General features: G+C 39.4%; 2 protein-coding genes across 2 annotated transcripts; both read left to right on the forward strand.

The window, feature by feature from the left end:
- Positions 1-1,255: 1,255 nt before the first annotated feature.
- LOC132857252 (type 1 phosphatidylinositol 4,5-bisphosphate 4-phosphatase-like) lies at positions 1,256-18,936 on the forward strand. Its single transcript, XM_060887267.1, has 7 exons — positions 1,256-1,418; positions 16,276-16,442; positions 16,721-16,827; positions 16,944-17,037; positions 17,330-17,382; positions 17,731-17,821; positions 17,925-18,936. The coding sequence occupies exons 1-7, from the start codon at positions 1,337-1,339 to the stop codon at positions 18,069-18,071; spliced, it is 741 nt and encodes a 246-aa protein (XP_060743250.1). The 5' UTR covers positions 1,256-1,336; the 3' UTR covers positions 18,072-18,936.
- A 1,061-nt stretch (positions 18,937-19,997) lies between these two features.
- On the forward strand, positions 19,998-22,195 carry LOC132857443 (uncharacterized). Its single transcript, XM_060887401.1, has 3 exons — positions 19,998-20,105; positions 20,473-20,963; positions 21,570-22,195. Exons 2-3 carry the CDS (start codon positions 20,487-20,489, stop codon positions 21,834-21,836), a joined length of 744 nt encoding a protein of 247 aa, XP_060743384.1. The 5' UTR covers positions 19,998-20,105; positions 20,473-20,486; the 3' UTR covers positions 21,837-22,195.
- Positions 22,196-23,027: the final 832 nt, after the last annotated feature.

The raw sequence follows: 23,027 nt of genomic DNA on the forward strand, positions 1-23,027 counted from the left end.
AATCACACACTAGGGACAATTTTCCAGAGATGCCAATCAACCTACCATGCATGTCTTTGGACCGGGGGAGGAAACCGGAGTACCCGGAGGAAACCCCCGAGGCACGGGGAGAACATGCAAACTCCACACACACAAGGTGGAGGCGGGAATCGAACCCCGACCCTGGAGGTGTGAGGCGAACGTGCTAACCACTAAGCCACCGTGCCCCCCTAATTGTAAGGTTATAAGTGTTTTTTTTTTTCCAGAGAACCTTAGTTAAATTTATTAGTGTTGAATAGTAAAATTATATTGTTAGTTGTCTCTGTGTAGAAAGGGCTGTAAAGACAGGATTTAGACCTGGATCTCTCGACAGGTCTTGGACCTGGATAGGCACCTAGTGCAAGGCCTAGAAAAAAAAGGAAAGCACGGCACTAATCTGGGATTATGTGCTAAAGGTGTCTTGTTTGCGAGGTTTGCAGAAAACCCGCTGCTAAGAGCTGACGAGCTCGGCGTAGACTCTCCGGAGAGCAAAGCAGGTTAGGGGTAAAAGAGAAAAGGCCAAAACAAAAGATAAAGCACACACACATAGCACAGAGAACAGGCTTTCTGACACAGAGACTGTCAACAATAAACTAAGATAGTCATGGGCAACAGTAAATCTAAGAGCAAACTCAGTACAAACATATCACTGGACCTAATGTGAATTTTATGAAAACTAATTATGGTCCTGATTCTGTGTCACAACTAATGTGGTGGGTGACGGAGTGTGGCTTCCCAGATGGCAGCAGTTTTAGCCTGAAACAGTTAGACTTGCTGAGAGGTAACCTGAGATATAAAAAAGAGATAATGCCAGAAATAGAAGAGAACATGGTGGCTTATTGGCTTAGTGGTTAGCACGTTCGCCTCACACCTCCAGGGTTGGGGGTTCGATTCCCACCTCCACCTTGTGTGTGTGGAGTTTGCATGTTCTCCCCGTGCCTCGGGGGTTTCCTCCGGGTACTCCGGTTTCCTCCCCCGGTCCAAAGACATGCATGGTAGGTTGATTGGCATCTCTGGAAAATTGTCCGTAGTGTGTGATTGTGTGAGTGAATGAGAGTGTGTGTGTGTGTGTGTGCCCTGTGATGGGTTGGCACTCCGTCCAGGGTGTATCCTGCCTTGATGCCCGATGACGCCTGAGATAGGCACAGGCTCCCCGTGACCCGAGGTAGTTCAGATAAGCGGTAGAAGATGAATGAATGAATGAATGAGATGACGCACGAAGCCACGCCCACTTCCCTTCTCATGTCCAGCTCCATGGTGAAGGACTGAAGACTTTTCTGATGTTTTCTCTCCGTTTCAGCTGTAAATATCAGTGAACATGGCGGATAAAGCAGAAGAATCTCCTCTGCTGTGTGCAGAGACGAGTGAAGCTGAACTTTACACGTCCGTAACGTCAGAACGTGAGTTTAATTCGGATTGTTTACATGGTTTTATTAGTGCATTCACACACGTCATAACTTCCGTATTGTAATATTCCGTTATTGGTGTGTTATTATAGTGTCTACTGCCTCTTATAATGACTTTATTCTGTAACGCTTTCATACACACTTTTATTTCTCCGTTACACTTAGACACACTGAGTGTGTCATGTTTACTGAAGAGTCGGAATCGGTTCAGAATTGGTTTCAACGCAGTTTGTTAATGGTTTAATCAGACAACTTTTATTAAATAACCCCAATCATTGTCGCTATTCTAGTCGATATTAGTGACAAATATATCGTAAAATTATTTAATTATCCTCCTGTTACTGCTGAAGGAAAGATCAGTGCTTGTAAACAGAGTCATTTCCGGGTTCTGAATGACTGATTCAGTTACATTGAATTAATGTGTCATTTAAACTAAATCAGTGAGTTGAGACTGAATCATTGAATCATTAGACTGAATCACAGAGTCACACTAAACCACTGAGTTCCTTGGATCAAAACAATAAGTCACTTAAATTCGAAAAAACTCGGTGGATTAATCTTCATGGTCAGATAATGTTTCATGTGATTGTTGTGTATGAAGCCGTCTGGAGACTGTCATGTCTTCTGTGTGTCAGTCAGCTGTTTGGTCTGGTGTTTATTAGCAATCAGCAATGTGCTGAAATCACAGTTTGTGATCATCCATTAGTTCACCAGGGGTCTGTTTCAGAAAGCAGGTTAAGTGACTTAAGTAACTTTACTCTCTGAGTAAGTTAACCCTGAAATAAGGGAAACTCTGGGTTTTCCGTTTCAGAAAGGGAGGTAAGTTAAACCTGAGAAAGCAGGTTACATGTAAATCAAGCCCATTTCTGAAAGAGAGGTAATTTACCTGGTCAGGAGCAGGTTTTCTTCAGTAAACCCAGACTTTCTTTCGGTCTCCTCCCCTTTTTTAAAGAGAAAGCGATGTTTAAACACCTCATTCATTGCATTTCAGTTACACATATAGCATCAAAGGGGCTTTTTACACCCGGTCACTTCATGCGTTTTCTGTGATCAGATAGCTATCCGATGGTAAAAAGACCAGGTCTAAATGCCCTCCGAAATGTTTTCGAGACGTATATAAATCCGACGGTTCAAACCACTTCAGGAGGTGGTCTGGGACGTGTTTCAGATGAAACTGGACAGGTGTAAATGAATGTGGTTGATGCCCTCTGTTTTGTTTCTTTCCCTGCAGCAAGGTTTTTTTGGTCTTCCTTATTTGGCAATATATACAGTACTGGGACAAAACATGGAAAATACTGAACAAGTTTTGTGTCAACACTAAAGACTTTACTCAACACTAAAGTCTACTCAAGACTTTTTTGGAAGGATATGGAAAATTATATTAGTAGAAAATTGGGTTGTGTGGTAGAAATTGATGTATGTGATGTGTTTTTTTTTTATTTTGAGGGAGATAATTTTGAAAATAATGAACAATATATTATACAACTATTCATTGTATTAGGAAAGAACCATATATACAAAACAAAGTGGGCCCTTTGTAAACCAGATCTGTCCCATCTTATAAATGATTTCAAGTTATACAGTACTCTTTTGGAAAAAGTAAAAAACCAAAAAGCTCAAAAAACATGATATTTTAAAAGAATTCAATTTTTTTGTCATTTTTTTTCCTTTCTTTTCTTTTCTGGTAGCCAATGTGACTGATACCTCTTGTTTGTATGGAATTGAACAAAATGTGTATTTTGTGTTTGTCTTTTTGCATTAATAAAAAAAAAAAATGAATCTGGTTGTTCAAGGCACATACGCCAGCGCTATACTCCTCCCAAACGGAAATACGTCACTCACGAGTCGTGCATCGCGCCAGAAACAAATATGTTTTCCCACAAGCACTGGCTCCGATCTTTCACCCAGGTGTCTCGTTTGGTCTTAAAATGCACTGCTGCCGCCAGCAAAAATGCAGCAAACAGTAAATGCTGTTTTTTGTAGCAACCGCACACACCAAGGTATGTTTCATTTCAATTACCCCAGAAATGAGGTAAAATATATTAGCATTTTGGGCGGGAGTAGAAAGATTGGATCGATATCCGATTCGCCGAGACGCATTTATGTGGCCTAATGTAAATGGAACAGTTTTAACAAATCAGATAACTATCGGATCAGAGACAACACATGAAGTGACCAGGTGTAAAAAGGCCCAAAGGGAATAAAATGTCCTGTTATGGACGATCCTGTTGATGAAGAGGCTGTATTAATTCGTAGGGACTTACATTTACATCGGGAGAGGATTTTGAGGCCCAGACTGGATTTTTTGTTATATCATGCATTTTTATTTCTCGTTTTTCTTTACAGTCAATAAGATACATCCATAATGTCATCCATCCTTACATCAGAACCATCAGCCATCTGTGCTCTTACATCCGAGCAGATGCTTTGTGTTGCCTTAGGTTTCTTTGCAAATTGTAGTTTTCTGTATAATATCGGGGATGCAGAACATATTATTTAGGGGGTGGGGGAAAGACACCATTTATATGACCATTTATAGTAAGTAGTAATTAAGTAAGTTTATTTCTAAAGCACATTTAAATTCCGCTCTTGCTGACCAAAGTGTTGTACAGAGACATAACAAGCAATCAAAATACAGTCAATAAAAAAGTACACAGTAAAACAGGTAAAATATATGAAAGAAAAAAGAAAGACAAATTAACACTCAACAGGAAAAGCCTGACAATACAGATGGGTTTTTAGCTGTTTTTTTAAAACCCCCAACAGAAGACATTCTTTATACTGAGAGAAAGCTGGTTCCAGAGAGCAGGCGCAACTGTTGCAAAAGCTCTATCCCCTTTAGATTTCAACCATGATCGAGGAACCTGAAGAAGAGCTTGATTATTGGACCTGAGAGATCTGAGTGCTGAATAATGGTGAATAATTTCAGAAATGTAAATGGGTGCTTGACCTTTCAGAGCTTTAAAAACAGTTAAAAGAATTTTAAAGTATTCTAAAATAAACTGGGAGCCAGTGTAAGGAAGCTAACACTGGAGTAATGTGATCGTACTTTTTCTTTCCAGAAAGTAACCTGGCAGCTGCATTTTAAACTAACTCTAGCCGATTTAGAGAGGAATGGGGAGACGAGTATAAAGAGAATTACAGTAATCCAATCGAGATGATATAAATGCATGTATGACCTTTTCTAGATCCTGAAAGGTTGATTGAATTGATTGAATGCCTTTATTGTCATTGTATTACGCATACAACGAAATTAGGATTGGTGTAAAAAAAACAGACATATAACCACAGACAATTAAAAACAGACATATAACCACAGACAATAAAAACATTCATATAACCACAGACCATTAAAAACATTCATATAACCACAGACCATTAAAAACAGACATATAACCACAGACCATTAAAAACAGACATATAACCACAGACAATGAAAACAGACATATAATCACAGACAATAACAATACACTTTTACACATAAATACACCAAGTGAAATTCACATTAATTAGTCTGAATAAAGTGACCATTGATAGTAATAAAGTGCCTATTTTGTAAAGTGACCATATATAAGAATAGCAGCAGCATAGACAGAAGAGATTTAAGTGAAATAAGTGACTATAGATAACAGGTTGGAATGGTACTGTATTTGAGATTAGTGCATTGAGTTTAAAGTCCTGATAGCAACTGGGAAGAAACTGTTCTGTAAGCGGGTGGTTTTTGCTCTTAATGATCTGTACCACCTGCCTGAGGACAGAAGATTAAACAGGTGGTGTTCTGGGTGGGATGTGTCCTTGATGATGTTTTTGGCCCTAGAGAGATAATGGGAGTGAGCGATGCTTTCCAGGGATGGTAGTGGACAGCCGGTGATTTTTTTTGGGCTGTGTTTACTATTTTTTCAAGGGCTTTCTTGTCTGCTGCAGTGCAGCAGGAGTACCACACCGAAATGCAGTACACTAACACACTCTCTATGGTAGAGCGGTAAAAGGACACCAGCAGCTTACTCTCTAGGTTGTTCTTCCCAAGCAATCTGAGGAAGTGCAGCCGTTGTTGTGCCTTTTTGATGGTTGCTGAGGTGTTAGTAGACCAAGATATGTTGTTGGATATGTGTACTCCTAGGAATTTGAAGGTGTTTACCCTTTCAACACATTCCCCATTGATGTAGAGTGGGGCTGGTTCAGTGTGACGCCTCCTGAAGTCCAATATAAGCTCTTTTGTCTTAGAGGTGTTCAGGGACAAGTTATTTACAGAGCACCACTCCTCTAATGATCGGACTTCATCTCTATAGGCTGATTCGTCATCTCCTGAGATGAGTCCAATCACTGTGGTGTCATCTGCAAATTTGATGATGGCGTTGGTGGGATGAGTGGGAGTACAGTCATATGTACTGTATACAGGGAGTAGGTTAGAGGGCTCAATACACAGCCTTGTGGAGAGCCGGTGCTCTCTTTACCGGTGCTCTCTTTGTGAGGAAGTCCTTTATCCATATGCAGATGGAGGGAGAAAGGCCCAGTGCAGATAATTTATTGATTAGAATGTCTGGGATGATTGTGTTAAACGCTGAACTGTAATCTATGAAGAGCATTCTTGCATACAGTAGGTTCCTTGCCATTCAAGGTGGTTGAGTGCAGTGTGAAGGGCTATGGAGATGACATCATCTGTGGACCTATTTGAGCAAACTGTAAGCAAACTGGTGTGGGTCTAGTGTGGGAGGAAGGCTTGTTTTGATGTGCTGGGAGACCAATCTCTCAAAGCACTTCGTGATTACTGGTGTTAGTGCAATTGGTCTGTAATCGTTTAAGCTGCTGATGACTGCTTTTTTAGGAACAGGAATGATAGTGGCTGATTTTAAGAAGGGTGGAATGATGGCTGATGACAGTGAAAGGTTGAAGATCTTTGTGAAAATTCCAGGCAGCTGGTTTCCACAGGCTTTGTGTTCTTTGCCAGTTACTCCATTCGGACCAGCGACCTTCCTTGTGTTTACAGTTTTAAGTACCCTTCTCACCTAATGTTCCTGTAGGGTGAGATGGTAGGTGCCGGAGGTTGGCGAATGTGCTGAATTAGTTGTGGGTTGCTTAACCTCAAAGTTCAAAGTTAACATTGGTTTCAGTTTAGAAATAATTTGTAGTTGATGGAAACTGTTCTTAACAACAGAGCTAATTTGCTTCTCAAAATTGAGTTCAGAATCAAAGATCACCCCCAGATTTTTTACAAAAGACTTTACATATGGCGAGTATAAGCTCAAGTTACTTCTCAGACGGGTGCGATTTTTTTGAGGACCAAAAATAATGACCTCAGTTTTGTCATGGTTCAGCTGGAGGAATGTTTTTGTCATCCAGGTGTTAATACTGTCTAAGCAATTTAATAGGGGCTGTAAAGAAGCATTAGATTTTAACAGAATATACAGTTGTGAGTCATCGGCGTACAAGTGAAAACAAATATTAAAACTCCGGATGATGTTACCAAGAGGAAGAATATAAAGATTGAAAAGAAGTTTAGTTACAACTGATCCCTGTGGAACCCCGTTATCAAAAGAAGCAGTAGTAGAGGAGTATTGTCCTATCGACACTGAGAAAGTCCTTGTTTGGAGTTATGAGCGGAACCACTCAAGAGCTGAATCTCTGATGCCCACCCAATTTTCCAGACGAGATAACAAAATGTCATGGTCCACTGTGTCAAAGGCAGCTGTAAGATCTAATAAAATCAGAATTGCATTTTCATCCGAGTCAACAACGGTCAGTAGGTCATTTGTAACTCTTAGCAAGGTAGTCTCAGTACTATGATATCTTCTGAAACCCGATTTGAAATGGTTCCAGGATACTATTGAGGTTTAGAAATGTGAGTAATTGAGAAAAAACACCTTCTCCAATACTTTAGAAATAAATGGCAGTTTGGAAATTGGTCTGTAATTGTTAAAGGAAGAAATATCAAGATTAGGTTTTTTCAACTGTGGTTGAACAACAGCATGTTTAAAAGACGCTGGAACAATGCCAGAAACTAGAGAAGAATTTATGACAGCAGTAATTGTATGACCAAACGTATCAAAAGCATCCTTAATAATAATAGATGGAATAACATCATGAGGGGAAGAGGTGGTTTTGTCTGCATAACCACATCTCTCAGTTCAGAGATGGATGCAGGTTGAAAATTTTTTAACATTATTGTTCTAGATGGACAGGGCAAATTAATTACTTAGTAATGAATTACACCCAACACTGTATAAAAGTAATTAAAATGTACTGTAAACTTACGCATTTCTGCATTTTTATAAACAGTTCTGCTGGTGAGAAATATGCAGAAGTCTTTTTGTCTGACGCTGTTGCCATGGTGGCACCGGCCTTTGCGAATACTTGCATCGTCAAAGCCAAAATCAAAGTTCGTCGCGACGAACTTTACAAATCTAGTTTATATTTATATATCTACATTTAAACTATTTACATTTACTTTATTTACATTTACACTATTATATATTGCTGTTGAAAGGACATTATATACATTTACACTATTTATATTTATTATTTACTTTTATATCATTTATATTTACACTATTTACATTTACATTTTTTTACATTTGCACCATTTACATTGTTGTGAAAAATCCTGGAGCCTTAAGAGAATATATTTATATTATTATATTATATTATATATTATTAACCAGAAGTCAGAGGGTGAATAAAAGAGGGACTCTTTATTATAGTAACTCAGCAGACAGGAGAAGAAAGAGTGTAAACAGGGGACTCAGGGCCATAGAATAGAACTGTTCCAGACACGTAATGAGCTCATGGGTGATATGAAGTAGCTGGAAGCGGCGATAGCTCGCCATGACATCAGCGGGCACTGGCCTTGGGTAGGGAGAAGGACGAGGATGGTGAGGTAAGGACCTGATGGGGCGACTAGGATGAGCTGGCTGACCTCGAGGCGAAGGGTCTGAGGAGAGATAAGGGGAGTTAGAGGAGATAGAGGAACGGGAGATTGAGATAAGTGTAAACAAGTCCAGTCTGAACAAGGACAGGCTGAGATCATAACATGAGATCAAAACAAAGTTGAAGCTTTTAGCAGTTTAGAGGAGTCATCAAAGAACTCCATTGTTTGTGTACACAAGCAACATTATAGTAGCAATAGCTTAACAATAATGACAACAGTATAGCAGCAATAGTTTAGCAAGAGTTTAGCAATAGTGACAATATAAGATGACAAATAGATAAGAGCTTTCTTTTAACATAATAACTTTTTACATAAACCAGACTCATAGAGTGACTTATAATTATTAAAAATCATGTATAGAAGAAAATAGCAAAGGAGAAACTTACCCATTGTAGTTGAATGAAGGATTAATCTTCAGGACGTCTGGCATGGAAAAAAAAAACTGAGAGGCGAATGTAACATTGACCAGGGAGTAAAGCTCTTTTTGAGCACACTTTTAATAACAATAACAAAATTGTTATTCAGAATGAAGACGACCTTGGTTCCCAGACCTTAGCTCAGATTTGCTATGTAGAACGAAGAAGACCCAGGGTCGCAGGCCTGGGCTCCCGGACCTGGGCCCCGGGGAACTAAGGGGAGGAAAATCCATAAATGGGCATATGGGCAAAAGGTGAAGGAAAAACAAGGGGATTGTAAGGAACAGGACGTTACAAAACATATGAGATAATTCCGGTAAATAAGGTGACATAATGATAAGGTGATATGAAAATGGGTCTGTGAGGAGGGGAACCAATGAGGAGGCGCCTGGAAGCGTATATATAGAGGAGAATTTTTGGGGCCAAAGGTGTATGTGTAAAAAAAACCGTTTCTTTGCAGGACCGTCCTGAGAGTTTTTTTGTTTTTGTTTTTGCATGCCGATGCTCTTCATGAAGATGCTCTTTTTTGGGTTTTTGGGATTTCTTTTGTTACTTTCAACTTGGCAATTTCTCTTAGAGAATTGTTGGCTGATTGACCACAATAAAGAAGTTTGCTCATTCTCATCCAGGTCTGAGGAGCTTTCCCATTGTTTTAATTTGTATTAATGTTAGTGCTACCAGTAAATTAAGTTTAAGTAAGAATTATATAGTATAAAAATATTATAAAGTATATAAGTATAAATCATCCGACGATGTGTCGACTTGGAGACGGGCTCTAAGTTCCGACAACATTTACACTTATACACTGTTGTAGAAAGTAGGGATGTACCGTAGAAAGTTGTAGAAAGTACTGTTGTACTGTTGTAGAAAGTAGGGATGTACCGATACCACTTTTCTCTTCCGATCCGATTCCGATACCAGCGTTAGCTGGTATCGGCCGATACTGATCCGATATCTGTGTTCTTTTCTACCTTTAAAACTAAAGAATTTATACAACTCGCTTAGTTATTAAGATTTATTTGTTGCTGGCAAAGAAATACAAAAATGCCCATATTACTGGATGAAAAATGAAAACAAGACACCTTAAAAAAGTATTAATGCAGTAACAAACAGTACTTTTAACAGTTAGAGGTATAACAATCTAAACCATGCCATATATACTGCAATTATTAAATTAAATAATTTTTTGAAGAAAAGGGAATATTTTAAAGTGAATCTTAAATTAGAACTCTTGAAACACAATGCAAAATGTATTAAACAGTAAACCTTGCACCCAAATGAGCGACATGTTTAACGCGCTGAGTTAAATGGAAAGGTTGCCTGCTAAACTTGTCTGTCTGTTGCAGGCGGTTGTGCAACATATTACCCATAAAATTTATTATATTTATTTACATTAATGTAATTTAATATATAAGTGTATTTTTCTTATAAGTTCAAGCAATAGTCTATGATGTTTGCTGTTCATTAATCAACCACCACGGGCATACATTATTTACATTTACATTATTTGCATTCAGAATCACAATCAGGTTTATTGGCCAAGTGTGTTGATGTTGACACACACAAGGAATTTGGTTCCAGCAGTTTGTGACTCTCAAAAGTACAGACATACAGTAAATAACACTATACTATACAAACTATACAAGAAAACAATGCAGACGATGGGATACAATATAGACAGAATGAGTATAAAATATGAATAAAGAATAAATAAAATATGAATATAGAATATGAACGATCAGTTATGTACATAATGTGTGGGAGTGCAAATAACAATATTGTGTAATATTATGCTTTTTGTACACTATACAGCAGCAGTAGTGTGTAATATATACAGATGATGTGATGACTGACAGTCCTGATAATGCAGCACTTATAGATATGAAGCAGTGAATATAATTATGGTGAGGTGTTAATCAGGGTGATTGTCTGGGGAAACAAACTGTTCCTGTGTCTGGTAGTTTTAGTAAACAGAGTTCTGTAGTGCCTGAGAGAAGGGAGAAGCTGAAAGAGGGTGTGTCCAGGGTGTAAAGGGGCAGTGGTGATTTTTCCTGCCCGGTTTCTGGTTCTTGTGTCATACAAGTCCTGGAGAGTGGGCAGGGAGGCGCCAATCGAAATCAAATCAAATCAAATTTTATTTGTCACATACACCTACATATAGGGTATGACATGCAGTGAAATACTTTATGCAACTGTCCGGTATTAGAATAAAAAGTATAAAAAAGCAACAAAAAAAAAAAAATAAATAATAATAATAAAATAATAAAAAAGTATAAACTATATAAGAAAACTATATAAAAAATATGAAATTATAGAAGGAGAAATAATGTATATACATATGCATAAATGTACATAAATGTGTATGGTTTTTAAATATTGTCCTTAAAGTGTTCAGGTGCAGTATGGTGTGTGAATAGTGTATAAAGTGGCACTTTACTGTACAAGTCCAGAGTTAAAGTGTCAGAATGTTCAGGTAAAGTATGGTGTGTACTGTAAATAGTGTATAAAGTGGCACTGTGCTGTGCAAGTCCATAGTTAAAGTGACAGTGACAGTCCAGAATTAAAGTGACAGTACAAAAAAGGGGGGGTGCATAGAACAGTGGGGATGGAGAGAGAGGTCAAATGCTAGTTCCTGGGTGTCTCCTGGTTTAAGATCCTAATGGCCTGCGGGAAGAAGCTTCTCCTCATCCTCTCTGTGTTTGCTTTCAGGGAGCGGAAGCGTTTCCCTGAACGCAACAAAGAAAAGAGTCCATTGTTGGGATGCTATGATCTTCTACAATCTTCCTGGCTCTGGTCCTGCACCGCGTGCTGTAGATGTCCTGCAGGTCAGGGAGCTCAGTGTCGATGGTACGTTCAGCTGACAGCACCACCCTCTGGAGGGCTCGCCTGTCCTGCATGGTGCTGTTCCCGAACCAGGAAGTGATGCTACCCGTCAGGACGCTCTCAGTGGTGCAGGTGTAGAAGGTCATTAGCACCTGAGAGGGTAGTCTGAAGTCCCTTAAGCGTCTCAGATGGTACAGTCGCTGCCCGGGCCTTCTTCACCAGGGTGTTGATGTGACAGGACCAAGATCCAGTGCTGAGAGTGAGGGAGGATGATGTGTGTTTGCCCACCCGTACAGCTTGTGGTCTGTCTGTCAGGAAGTTGGAGATCCATTGACACAGCAGCAGGATGAGTCCCAGGACCTCCAACTTAGAGGTGAGTGTAGAGGGAATTATGGTGTTAAACGCTGAACTGTAGTCCACAAACAGCATTTTCGCATAATTCCCTTTTCTGCAGTCCAGGTGGCTCACTGTGGTGTGGAGAAGATGAGCAATGGCGTCAACAGTAGAGCGGTTCTGGTGATACGCGAACTGTAGTGGATCCAGTGTGTCTTGTAGTGATCAGTGATGAAGTCTCTGACAAGTCTCTCAAAGCAATTCATCACTACTGAGGTCAGAGCTACAGGGCAGTAGTCGTTGAGGCAGGCAGGCTGGGGTTTCTTTGGGACAGGAACAATGGTGGACTGTTTGAAGGATGAGAGGACAATAGACTGTGCCAGTGACAGGTTGAATATCTCAGTGAACACCGATGCTAGCTGGTCAGAGCAGGCTTTCAGAACCCTGTGATGCCATCTGGTCCTGCTGCTTTCCTGGTATTCACTCTCTTGAATGCCCTCCTCACGTCATGTTCCGAGATGGTGAACGTGTTTACCTCTCCAGCTCTCTCATCGTGCATGCTGTTTGTGCCGCTAGCACCGCTGGTAGCATCGAAGCGAGCGTAAAAGGTGTTTAGCTCGTCTGCCAGAGAAGCGTCCGCATTCCCCACAGATGGTGATGGATGTGCACAGTACAGATTCTATGACTGCAGTGTAGAACAGCATCGATAGCTCCTGTGGCAGACCAAACTTCCTTAATTGACATAGAAAGTACATCCTCTGCTGGGCCTTTTTGATGATGCCGTTTATGTTGCACTCCCATTTCAGGTCTTGGGAAATGGTAGTGCCCAGAAACTTGAAGGCCTCCACAGATGACACCGGGCTGTTGGATATTGTAAGGGGAGTAGTGTTGAGGGGTTTTTCCTAAAGTCCACTATCATCTCCACAGTTTTGAGGGTGTTTAGCTCCAGACTTTTCTGACTGCACCATAGCACCAGCCGCTTCACCTCCTGCCGGTATGCAGACTCATCGCCATCTTGGATGAGACCGATGAGCATAGTATCATCTGCAAATTTCAGGAGTTTAACAGTTTGGTCACTTGAAGTGCAATCATTAGTGTATAGGGAGAATAACAGTGGGGAGAGGACACATCCCTGTGGAGCGCCAGTGCTGATTGTCCGAATGCTGGAGGTGACATCTCCCAGTCTCACCTGTTGTTTCCTGTCTGTCAGGAAGCTGGTGATCCACTGACAGATGGAAGGGGGTACAGTGAGCTTTAGGAGTTTGGAGTGGAGAATTTCCGGAATTATTGTATTTAACTTCAGCCGAACTGAAGTCAACAAACAGAATCCGGGCGTCTGTCCCTGGGCAGTCCAGGTGTTGCATAATGTAGTGCAGTCCAATATTGACTGCGTTGTCCACTGAACTGTTTGCACGGTAAGCACACTGTAGGGGATCCAGCATCTGTTCTGTGACAGTCTTTTGGTGGGCCAGAACCAGCTGTTCAAAGGTCTTCATTACAACAGATGTCAGAGCGACAGGTCTGTAGTCATTCAGTCCAGTGATGGAGGGTTTCTTGGGGATCGGGACGATTGTGGAGAGTTTAAAGCAGGAGGGGACTTCAGTAGAAGGTGTTGAGGTCATCAGCCAGGTCTTTGTTTGCTTCAGTGGGAGATGGGGGACAACTCTTGTAGTTTGTGATGCCTTGCAGGCCTTTCCACACTGACGCAGGGTTGTTATCTGAACACCTGCTTTTCAGCTTTTCAGAGTAGCTTCTTTTGGCTATTCTGATCTCCTTTGTCAGTAGGTTCCTGGCCTGCTTATACAGAGTTTTGTCCTCCCCTCTGTAGGCATCTTCCTTGGCTTGTTGAAGTTTTTTCAGTTTGGCTGTGAACCATGCCATACTTGTTGTTACTGTATTTGCAGATGGTTCTGGTTGGCACACACGACTTCACAAAAACTGATGTACGATGTCACAGTGTCAGTCAGTTCATCCAGGCTGTCAGTTCCAGCCTCAAAGATGCTCAAATCAGTGCAGTCAATACAGTCTTGTAGTTCCTGCCTTACTGGTCCATCTCTTCACTGTTTTTACTACAGTAGATTTTAGTTTCTGCCTGTATGTTGGAATAAGATGGACCAAGCAGTGATCAGAGTTCCCCAAGGCTGCCCTGGGTACAGAGCCATATGCGTCCTCAAGAATTGTGTAGCAATGATCCAGTGTATTTTTCTCCCTTGTGGGACAATTTATATGCTGTCTGTATTTTGGAAGTGTAAGTTTTGCCCTGTTAAAGTCTCCAAGAACAATAAAAAGAGAATCCAGATTATTTTGCTCCAAGCCAGATATTTGGTTTGCTAGGTTTTGCAGTACATCACTCACGTTGGCTTGCGTTGGGATGTAAACTCTGGTCAGGATGAATGAGGAGAATTCCCGCAGTGAATAAAACGGTTTACAGTTAATGAACATTGATTCCAGGTTTGGGCTGCAGTATTTATTCAGCACTGTGACATCTGTACACCAACGTTCATTAATGTAGAAACAGATTCCGCCGCCTTTCATTTTACCCGATAGCTCCATGACGCGATCTGCGCGGTGTAAGTGGAAGCCCGAGAGAAGTAATCCACTGTCCGGGATTAGCAACAGGGCGTGAAAAGTCCTTGTTTGATCCGTTGAGAAGAATCAGTTCGTCCATTTTGTTTGGCAGAGAGCAGAGGTTCGCCAGGTGAATCAATGGGAGCGCAGTTCTAAAACCCCTCTGTCGTAGCCTCACTAGCGCACCGGCGCGCTTCCCTCACCGGCGTCTCCTCCATGTACCATACGGCGGAGCTGCTCCTCCAAATAAGATTTCCGAAAAACTATCCAGGTTTGTGAAAACTGGTGAAAAGTTGTCTGGAGTGAACTGTCCGATGTTAGTTCTTCGCTAGTTTAAGTTATCACGGTAGGTAACCAAATACACAGAAAGTAAACAAAAAGAAAAAAGTACTAGAGAGAGTCGTGCCGAGGCAGCCATCTGCGGCGCCATCTTGAAAACCATTTTCACTGTTATATACTGTTGTAGAAAGGACATTATTTACATTTATATTAATTATATTTACACTATTTATATTTACATTATTTACATTTATATTATGTAATAACATAAATAATATAAATGTAAATAATGCAAATGTAAATAATGTCCTTTCTACAACAGTATATAACAGTGTAAATGTAATTAATGTAAGTGTAAATAATGTAAATGTAAATAATATTCTTTCTACAAAAGTTTTTAATAGTGTAAATGTAAATAGTGTAAATACAAATAATGTAAATGTAAATAGTTGTAAGGAATTATTTCTCTATCATCTGCAGCCTGGACAGGATTCCTGAAGTTAGCCACTCTGACTCTGCTCGATTTCTGCTCTCCACAAATGCTTGGGGAAGTCTCAATGAAACACAGGAGTCTTTCAAAGAAAAGTTCCAAAGTTTATTGTGTCAAGCATGAATATATAGTAGTACAAAAAGAGGACGGGCGTAATGTGTGTGTGCGGAGCTTAATGCTAGTATCTGCAAAAGTGCATGTGTGTGTGTGTGTGTGTGTGAGAGAAGAACATTGTGCTCTGTACAGAAAGTCTGCAACATTATCAGAAAAGTATTTTATACAATTATTCTCACAATATTGTAAATGTAAATAGTGTAAATTTAAATAATGTAAATGTACATTATTTACATTTACACTGTTATATAGTAGTAGTAGAAAGGACACTATTTACATTTACACTATTTACATTTATATTATTTACATTCACATTTTTACATTATTTACATTCACATAATTTACATTAGCACTATTTACTGTAGAGTGTCACCCAAATGAGGATGAGGTTCCCTTCTGAATCTGGTTCCCCTCAAGGTTTCTTCCTCATAGCATCTCAGGGAGTTTTTCCTTGCCGTCACCTCTGGCTTGCTCATTAGGGATAAATGTTAAAGATAAATAGTAACTTAATTAAACTTTAAATGTATGTATTCATTTATTTATTTGTATTCTTATTTTTCTTCTTATTATTATTATTATTATATATGTGTATATATATATAATTTTTTTTCCTCTTCAGTTTTTGTACTTCTGTGAAGCTGCTTAGAGACAATGTAAATTATTAAAAGAGCAATACAAATAAATTGAATTGAACTGAAACATGGATTATTACTGTCTATTCAGTAACATTTTAGAATACTGATATTTAAAAATTAAAACTCTTAAAATAAATATATGTGTGGATTGTTAGCTAGACACTGAAAGGGGAATTTGTCATCGTAATATCGTATGTAAATATTAAATAAAATCTGCCTAATATTTTCCCTCTTTCTTTCCCATCTGATTCATGTCTTTTTTCCACAGATGTCCCGTCTGCTCCACCATATCAGGGAGAGGCTCCTCCTCCATACTGGGCGGTGCCCGTTGTTGGCTCCGCCTCCCTGTGCTGTGGTGTGTGTGGAGCTCAGATTGCACTGAACTCTAACAGCAGCCAGTATATAGTGAAGTGTGGAGTTTGTCAGGAGGCCACGGTTAGTGTGCTGATTCCCATCATCACAATTCCTGGTAACAGCTCACAGTGATTTCACCAGTAAACTTCCACAATTCTGGACTCTGATTGGTGGTCAGTGGCACCGACTGTAATGCAGGTTTATAATAATGCACGCTATCTGATACCTTATCGTTACTATAGCAACATCCCATTCACAACTGCTATGCTACATGCAACAGTTTAAGCTTACACATTTTTTCTTTAAGAGTTTTTATAAATGAGGTGTGTGTGTGTGTGTGTGTGTGTGTGTGTGTGTAGCCCTTGAGGAGTCCCCCTGTAGGAAAGAGGTTTGTTCGCTGTCCATGTCATTGTCTCCTGATCTGTAAAATCTCCTCCAAGCGAGTGGCGTGTCCTCGTCCTCAGTGGTAAGGAAAACCAAAGCTAACCTTGTGAGTGACAGCGAACCCAGACTCTCTGTCCTGTGGTGGTTGACTTGTGAATCAGATGGTTATAACTTTACTGTGTGTGTGTGTCTCCTCAGTAAGAGACTGATTGAGCTGACGGATCTGAACACTGCTGTGGTGCAGTGTTATGGGACACGAGCCATCTGTGGCCACTGCAGACAAACCTTTCTGGTGGTTCCATCATCATCATCATCATCATCATAGAATAGAGTTTTACAGACTTCCAGTAGAGTTATAAGAGGACTAACTAATACACAGCAATGAGGTTTACAGGTTCACTTTACAGTGAATGTACAGATTTACAGTAAAGTTGTACAGATCTGCACTGCTGATTCTGTAGAAGCCCAAAGTCATATCAGTAAATCTGTGTATTGCACAGACACTAATAATAAACATTATTAGGAGTAAAAGGAGTAAAAGTGACCCTTCTTGCCCCAGTCTGAAGTTTCTCTCTGTGCTTTAGGTCCCTGGATCAGGAGAAAAGCAGCGTGTTCGATGTCCTCACTGCCATGACGTGTAAGACCTGTCTGTCTCACTGAAACATGAATTACTGAGCTTCATAATGTTTCTGTTTAAGATGAAAAAAGAAAGGGGAAAAAGTATCATTGCTTTTTTTAATCTTTATTATAAAATATCATAACAAAGGTTAATAATTGTGTTTAAAGGAATAGTTAAAGTTCATTCTTGGATAAAAACGAGTCATGAACCCTAACCCTAGACTTGCAGTATTTACAGTGTAGAATTACAGCAGAGTTACTTTACAGATTTTGAGTATCTTTACAGATGTACAGCAGAAACAGGGTGTATATGTTTACAGCAGATTTATAAGGCAGCACTGTAAAGGTTTCTGTTTGTCATTGTCAGGAGCTTTATTGGACAGCGCTATGCCATGAAGCGCTGCATTTACTCCTCGCTGTTGGCCGTCTTCTTCGCCGTCATCGCTGGAGGACTAATCGTGAGAAAGACTATTGTTTCTGTGTTGAACATTTTGAGGTGTTTGTGTGTAAATGTGTGTAAATGTGTGTAAATGTGTGTAAATGCGTGTGGTTCTCCCACAGGCTGCCACAGTGGAGGAGGCGAGGGATTACAACGCCGTCTACGCCCTCTGGACTTTTTTGCTTCTGTTGTGTGTGGGTTGTGTGTGTGGGGCCGTGTATTGGGCTCGGGTTAAAATCAGTACTCCTCTGCAGAGTCAATCTGTGTGAACCTCCATACTTCCATTCTCTGTGTCCAGGACGTACCATCGCTATCGCTAATCAGGTGTTAGCCTAATTTTTTAAAAATGAAATGCAATAAAATTAAATGAAAAAGAATAAGATAAAAGAGATAAAAATAAGTTAGAATGCTCTTGGCTGTGCTAAACTAATGACAAATAAAGTGTATTAAACAGAGTGGATGATAAACACTTCCGATCTTATAAATCTAAAGGTTTATAATGTGCACTAATGTAAAAATAACACCTCTGCAGCTACATGCTAATAATCTAGATGCTAGAACACTGAGTTATTGAGGTATTTTAATGCAATTTAATGTCATTTCTCTGACATTCTGATGTGTAATGTTTCGGAATCAAAAATAATTAGAACCGATTTAATGAATGAACTTTAGAGGTTTTCTGTCATTCTGTGTTTTTTTAATCAAGCTGCTAAAATTTATATAAATAAATCTGCTGAGAAGATTTGTATGTTAAACATGAATATATATCTGTGCAACAATAATAAAGTGATGATTCTTAAATTGTAACCGTGTTTGATGTTTAATTGTAATCTCTGTTAATCTCATTTCCCTTATTTAGCGTCACTTCATTGGCTGCCCATACATTTTAGGATCCATTTTAAAATTCTCTTATTCATTTTTAAATCTTTAAGTGGTCTTGCCCCACCCTACATTTCTGAGCTGCTACACCGTTATAGACCCACTCGTTCTCTCAGGTCAGCTGATCAACTGCTCCTGAATGTGCCCAAGACAAAACGGAAGCTTAGAGCGGACTGTGCCTTTGCTGTAATAGCTCCTAAATTGTGGAACGATCTGCCATTGCCCATTAGACAGGCCTCTTCATTGTCTTCTTTTAAGTCGCTTCTCAAAACCCACCTTTTTTCCTTGGCTTTTAACACCTGATTTTGACATTTTGTTTCTTAGTTTGTTTTTATGTTCTTGTATGAGTTGAGTATTTTATGTGTATATAATCTTATGTACAGCACTCTGGTCAACTTTGGTTGTTTTAAAGTGCTTTCTAAATAAAGTTTGATTGATTGATTGATTGATGTCTTCTGCCTGTGAGAGTTTTATGTATTTATGAATTGGAAACCGAAGCAGGAGGAAGTTAGATTTAATTAGCACTTTATATTAGTTTCAGTCTGGTGGTTGAGATGCTGTTGATAAAATCCTCCTGATGATAGTTGGGTTTTTTCTTCTTAACACTTTTTGGTTCTTTATTTTTACTTCATGGTGATAAATGATCTGTGTTTATATTCGTCTTCTCTACAAATCACTGACAGAAATAAAGAATTGATGTATAAATGTGACCAGTGTTCACTAACATAATGATTTCACAGCTCTAACAGTTGATAACAGATGAGTGGAAACCTGTCACCTGACAACTCGCTCCATTACTTAATGTAAAAGATTCCTGTAATGTCATTAATTCTTACTTATCTGTGTGTAAAGTGTCGAGTCTGAGCAGCTCTGCAGGAGTCACAGGAATGTGTGCAGGGGAAAAAACGCTGAAGGCAACCAGTTGTTTAACTGGAAGTAAACCCTATTTCTTGCTACAGTAAGCGATTGCTCAAATCTGTTCTCACTTCCCTCATCAGCACCCACATCTTACACTGCAACAAAATGATCTTAGCTAGTGAAAAAATCTTCAACATATTCTCACTGTCCATTCTATTAGGTTCACATTTACTGTATTATTATTCATGTTTTCCAATCAGCCAATCATGTGGCAGCAGCACAAAATCATAAGATCATACAGATCCAGGTGAAGAGCTTCAGGTAAAGTTTACAGTGAACACAACAGCGTAAAGGTCTGATCTCTGGGACAGTGAAAATGTTGGAACCAAAGTGGCTGGTTTAGTGGCTGGGGGGTGGGGGGTGGGGGGGTGGTATGTAGACGCCCACATGAGTTGTGTAATAAAAATGCTGATCCTCGAGACACACAGCTCACACACACACACACACACACACACACACACACACACCTGGGAGGACAAGAGCGGTTTGGAAACTGAGATCAGACTGTAAGTAATCACACACAACACTGAGGCAGGAAACTTACAGAGCACAAGGTCAAACCTTTACATCTGTTAATTATAGAATTAAAGACCAAAAATATTAATATCATTTAGTTTTGTTACTGAGTCAAGTTTATAGGTGAAGGATTTTATTTATTTATTTAATATTATCTGACTACATACAAACCAAACAATAACACACACACACATACACACACATATTCATAGACACACACTTACACATATACATACACACACATATACACACACACACACACACACACACACACACACACACACACACACACATACATAAACAGATAGATTTGTTAGTGTTACTGAACAATAAATGATTTTCATTTGTATTCTTTAGGTTACTTTGCAGAAATGGCTGAATTTGAAGAGATTATTGAAGCAATTGAAGATGAGATAGAAGGAGCAGAGGGAGATATTGAGGAACTACCTGAAGAAGCACAAGAAGAAATAAGAAGTGAAATAGCTGAAACCCGCACTGTGATCGAAGAGCTTTCTACAACCCAGAGTAAGCTCAAAGAGTTCCTTTTAACCCTCAAAGATTGTGTTTTTACAGTGGCCAAGTTCACTGCTAAAAATATAGCGATTGGCGCCATCCTGTGGGGGGTAAATATCGCTTTAAACAAGCTTCTTCCACACAGTCAATCAGAAACCCACAAACGCATGAGTAATGTAATAAAGGCCTTGAGTGATGTGATCAGTACTGAAGCCAAGATAAACCAGAAGGCACTGGACTGGATGAAGATCCACAAGGATGATACCATCTGTCTGGATGGAATTGAACTGCCAATGGAAGCCATTCTCTCTAAACCCCTCACACCTATAGAACAGGTAAGGTGACAGATCTGATACAGATTTTCAGGTAAATTATCCTCAGAATGATCCTCAGAAGCATTTACGTGCTTCCACACGATCCAGATCACATCATTCACACACTTACATATTGTTTTAAAATGACACCAGGGCCAGATGTTAGTCCTGAATACAAAAAAGTAACCAAACCATTTGGCTTGCAGTTACAGCTGTCATCTGAAATGTGTCTCCATAAACTTCTCAGGTCTGATGGATGAAGATGTTCCAGCTCAGATAGATTAGATAGAGATTGTTGATGGTGAACAATAATGTTCAGGTCTTGTGGCAGATAAATCTGGGCTTTGACTGGAGCATTCGAACACATTCAGTTTGTGGGTTCTGAACCTCTCAGGTGTGGTTGTGGCCAGTGTGTTTACAGTTAGTGATCTGCAGGAAGGTGAAGCCACAGATATTATTAGGATATTTTCAAGAATCAAACCTGGATGAGACTTTATCAGAACTTTGTCTCAGATTTGTTTTAATACTCATCACGATGCAGTTTTTTCCCTCAGTTCTATATTATTCTGTGTAGATACGTCGATATTGTTGTCCTGCTGTAATGTTGTGATTTTTGTGCTTTTTCAGGCCACTGAAGATGCCCAAACCATCGCTAACTCCCTTCAAGAAACTGTTGATGGGAAAATTCAGTTTAAATGTCCAACAGCATACGACATGAAAAAGTTCATGGAAGTTACTGAAGTGTTCATCAAGGCCTTCGGTAATCTCCTCACCTTCATTAAGGAGAAAGAAGAGAAGGTTGAAGCACTGAAGAGCTTCCCAGTAAAAGAGGAAGATCTTAAGGATCTAACAGAAAAGCTCTACGTGGCCAAGGCTTTACCACTGTGGGATTAAATGATGATCAGATAATCAGATGTAGTCAGAAATGGCAGAACAGATCATCATCAGTTTGACTAATTCAACAGTTTTATCTACTAAATTTATTAGATATATCCTCAAATTAACATTTTACTGACAACATGTTAATATTTGCTTATAATAAATTCATCTTAATTCCCTTGATTGTATTCGGATGAGGAACGTTGATGTTTTTCAAATAAACAAATTCAAAGTTTTTTTATACAAATCAATAAAGTCTGAAATCCGTCTCATGATGAACCAGTGACTGTTTTTCTGTTTCATTATATTGGGAACAATAGAACTGTAACCTGGATCTGTTTCATGTGCATCAATTAAAATCATTTTAAAACGTTTGTGTATTTGTAATAGACAATAAATTTTCTCTTTATTTAATAAAGAGATTTATTTAATTTTTAAATCTTTGTGTCACAATAAAAATATCTACATACAATATAGTGTAAATTAAATAGATCACAGTTCAGTTCACTTCATTTCCAGGTTATATCACTGTAAATGTGTAAAATGTGAATGTGAGGAACTGTAGGGTAAATAAATAGAGCTCCTATTTAATCCTCCTTAACTGTTTTTAACAGTACACTGGAGTTTCATTCTGCTGGTGGAAGGAAATCGACTTCTGGGACGTTTTTAATCAGAAGAAACAAACCAGTGATGTGTCTGTGAGTCTGATCTAAAATGAGTCACTGTTTCAGTGTGAGACGTGTGTTTGTCCCTCTGTGGGAAGAACTTTAGCTGATTATGAACAGAGCCGATCGGCCCTATACACACACTACGTGAGTTGCGTAGAGCCCCGCAAATTACGCAAGGCCCCGCCTCCCCTACCTCATTTTACAGCGCGTGTTAATATTTACTGTGTAGATGACCATATGAAGTGGAGCTATCCATCTGGCCATGAAAAGAGAAAAAAGAAAAAAAATGAAAAAATGAAAAAAAGAAAAACTTTTGTTCTCTTCAAGTTTGATGTCAGCAAGAGCAAATAACAGTAAAGTTAAGTTGATGTTATTCTGTCTCTAGTCTCTATCTGACTAGCTACATTAGCTGTGCAGTGCTGACAGTGCATCTCTTGTCCTGTCTGTCACACAACAATTTATTGCGTGAACATTCGGGTGAATAAACGCCAAAGGGAAACGGTGTTTATAAACGGCAGCTCGATAACCGCGCCGCGCG

The sequence above is a fragment of the Tachysurus vachellii genome, chromosome 14 (genome assembly GCF_030014155.1).
Source record: "Tachysurus vachellii isolate PV-2020 chromosome 14, HZAU_Pvac_v1, whole genome shotgun sequence".
Classification (NCBI taxonomy): Eukaryota; Metazoa; Chordata; class Actinopteri; order Siluriformes; family Bagridae; genus Tachysurus; species Tachysurus vachellii.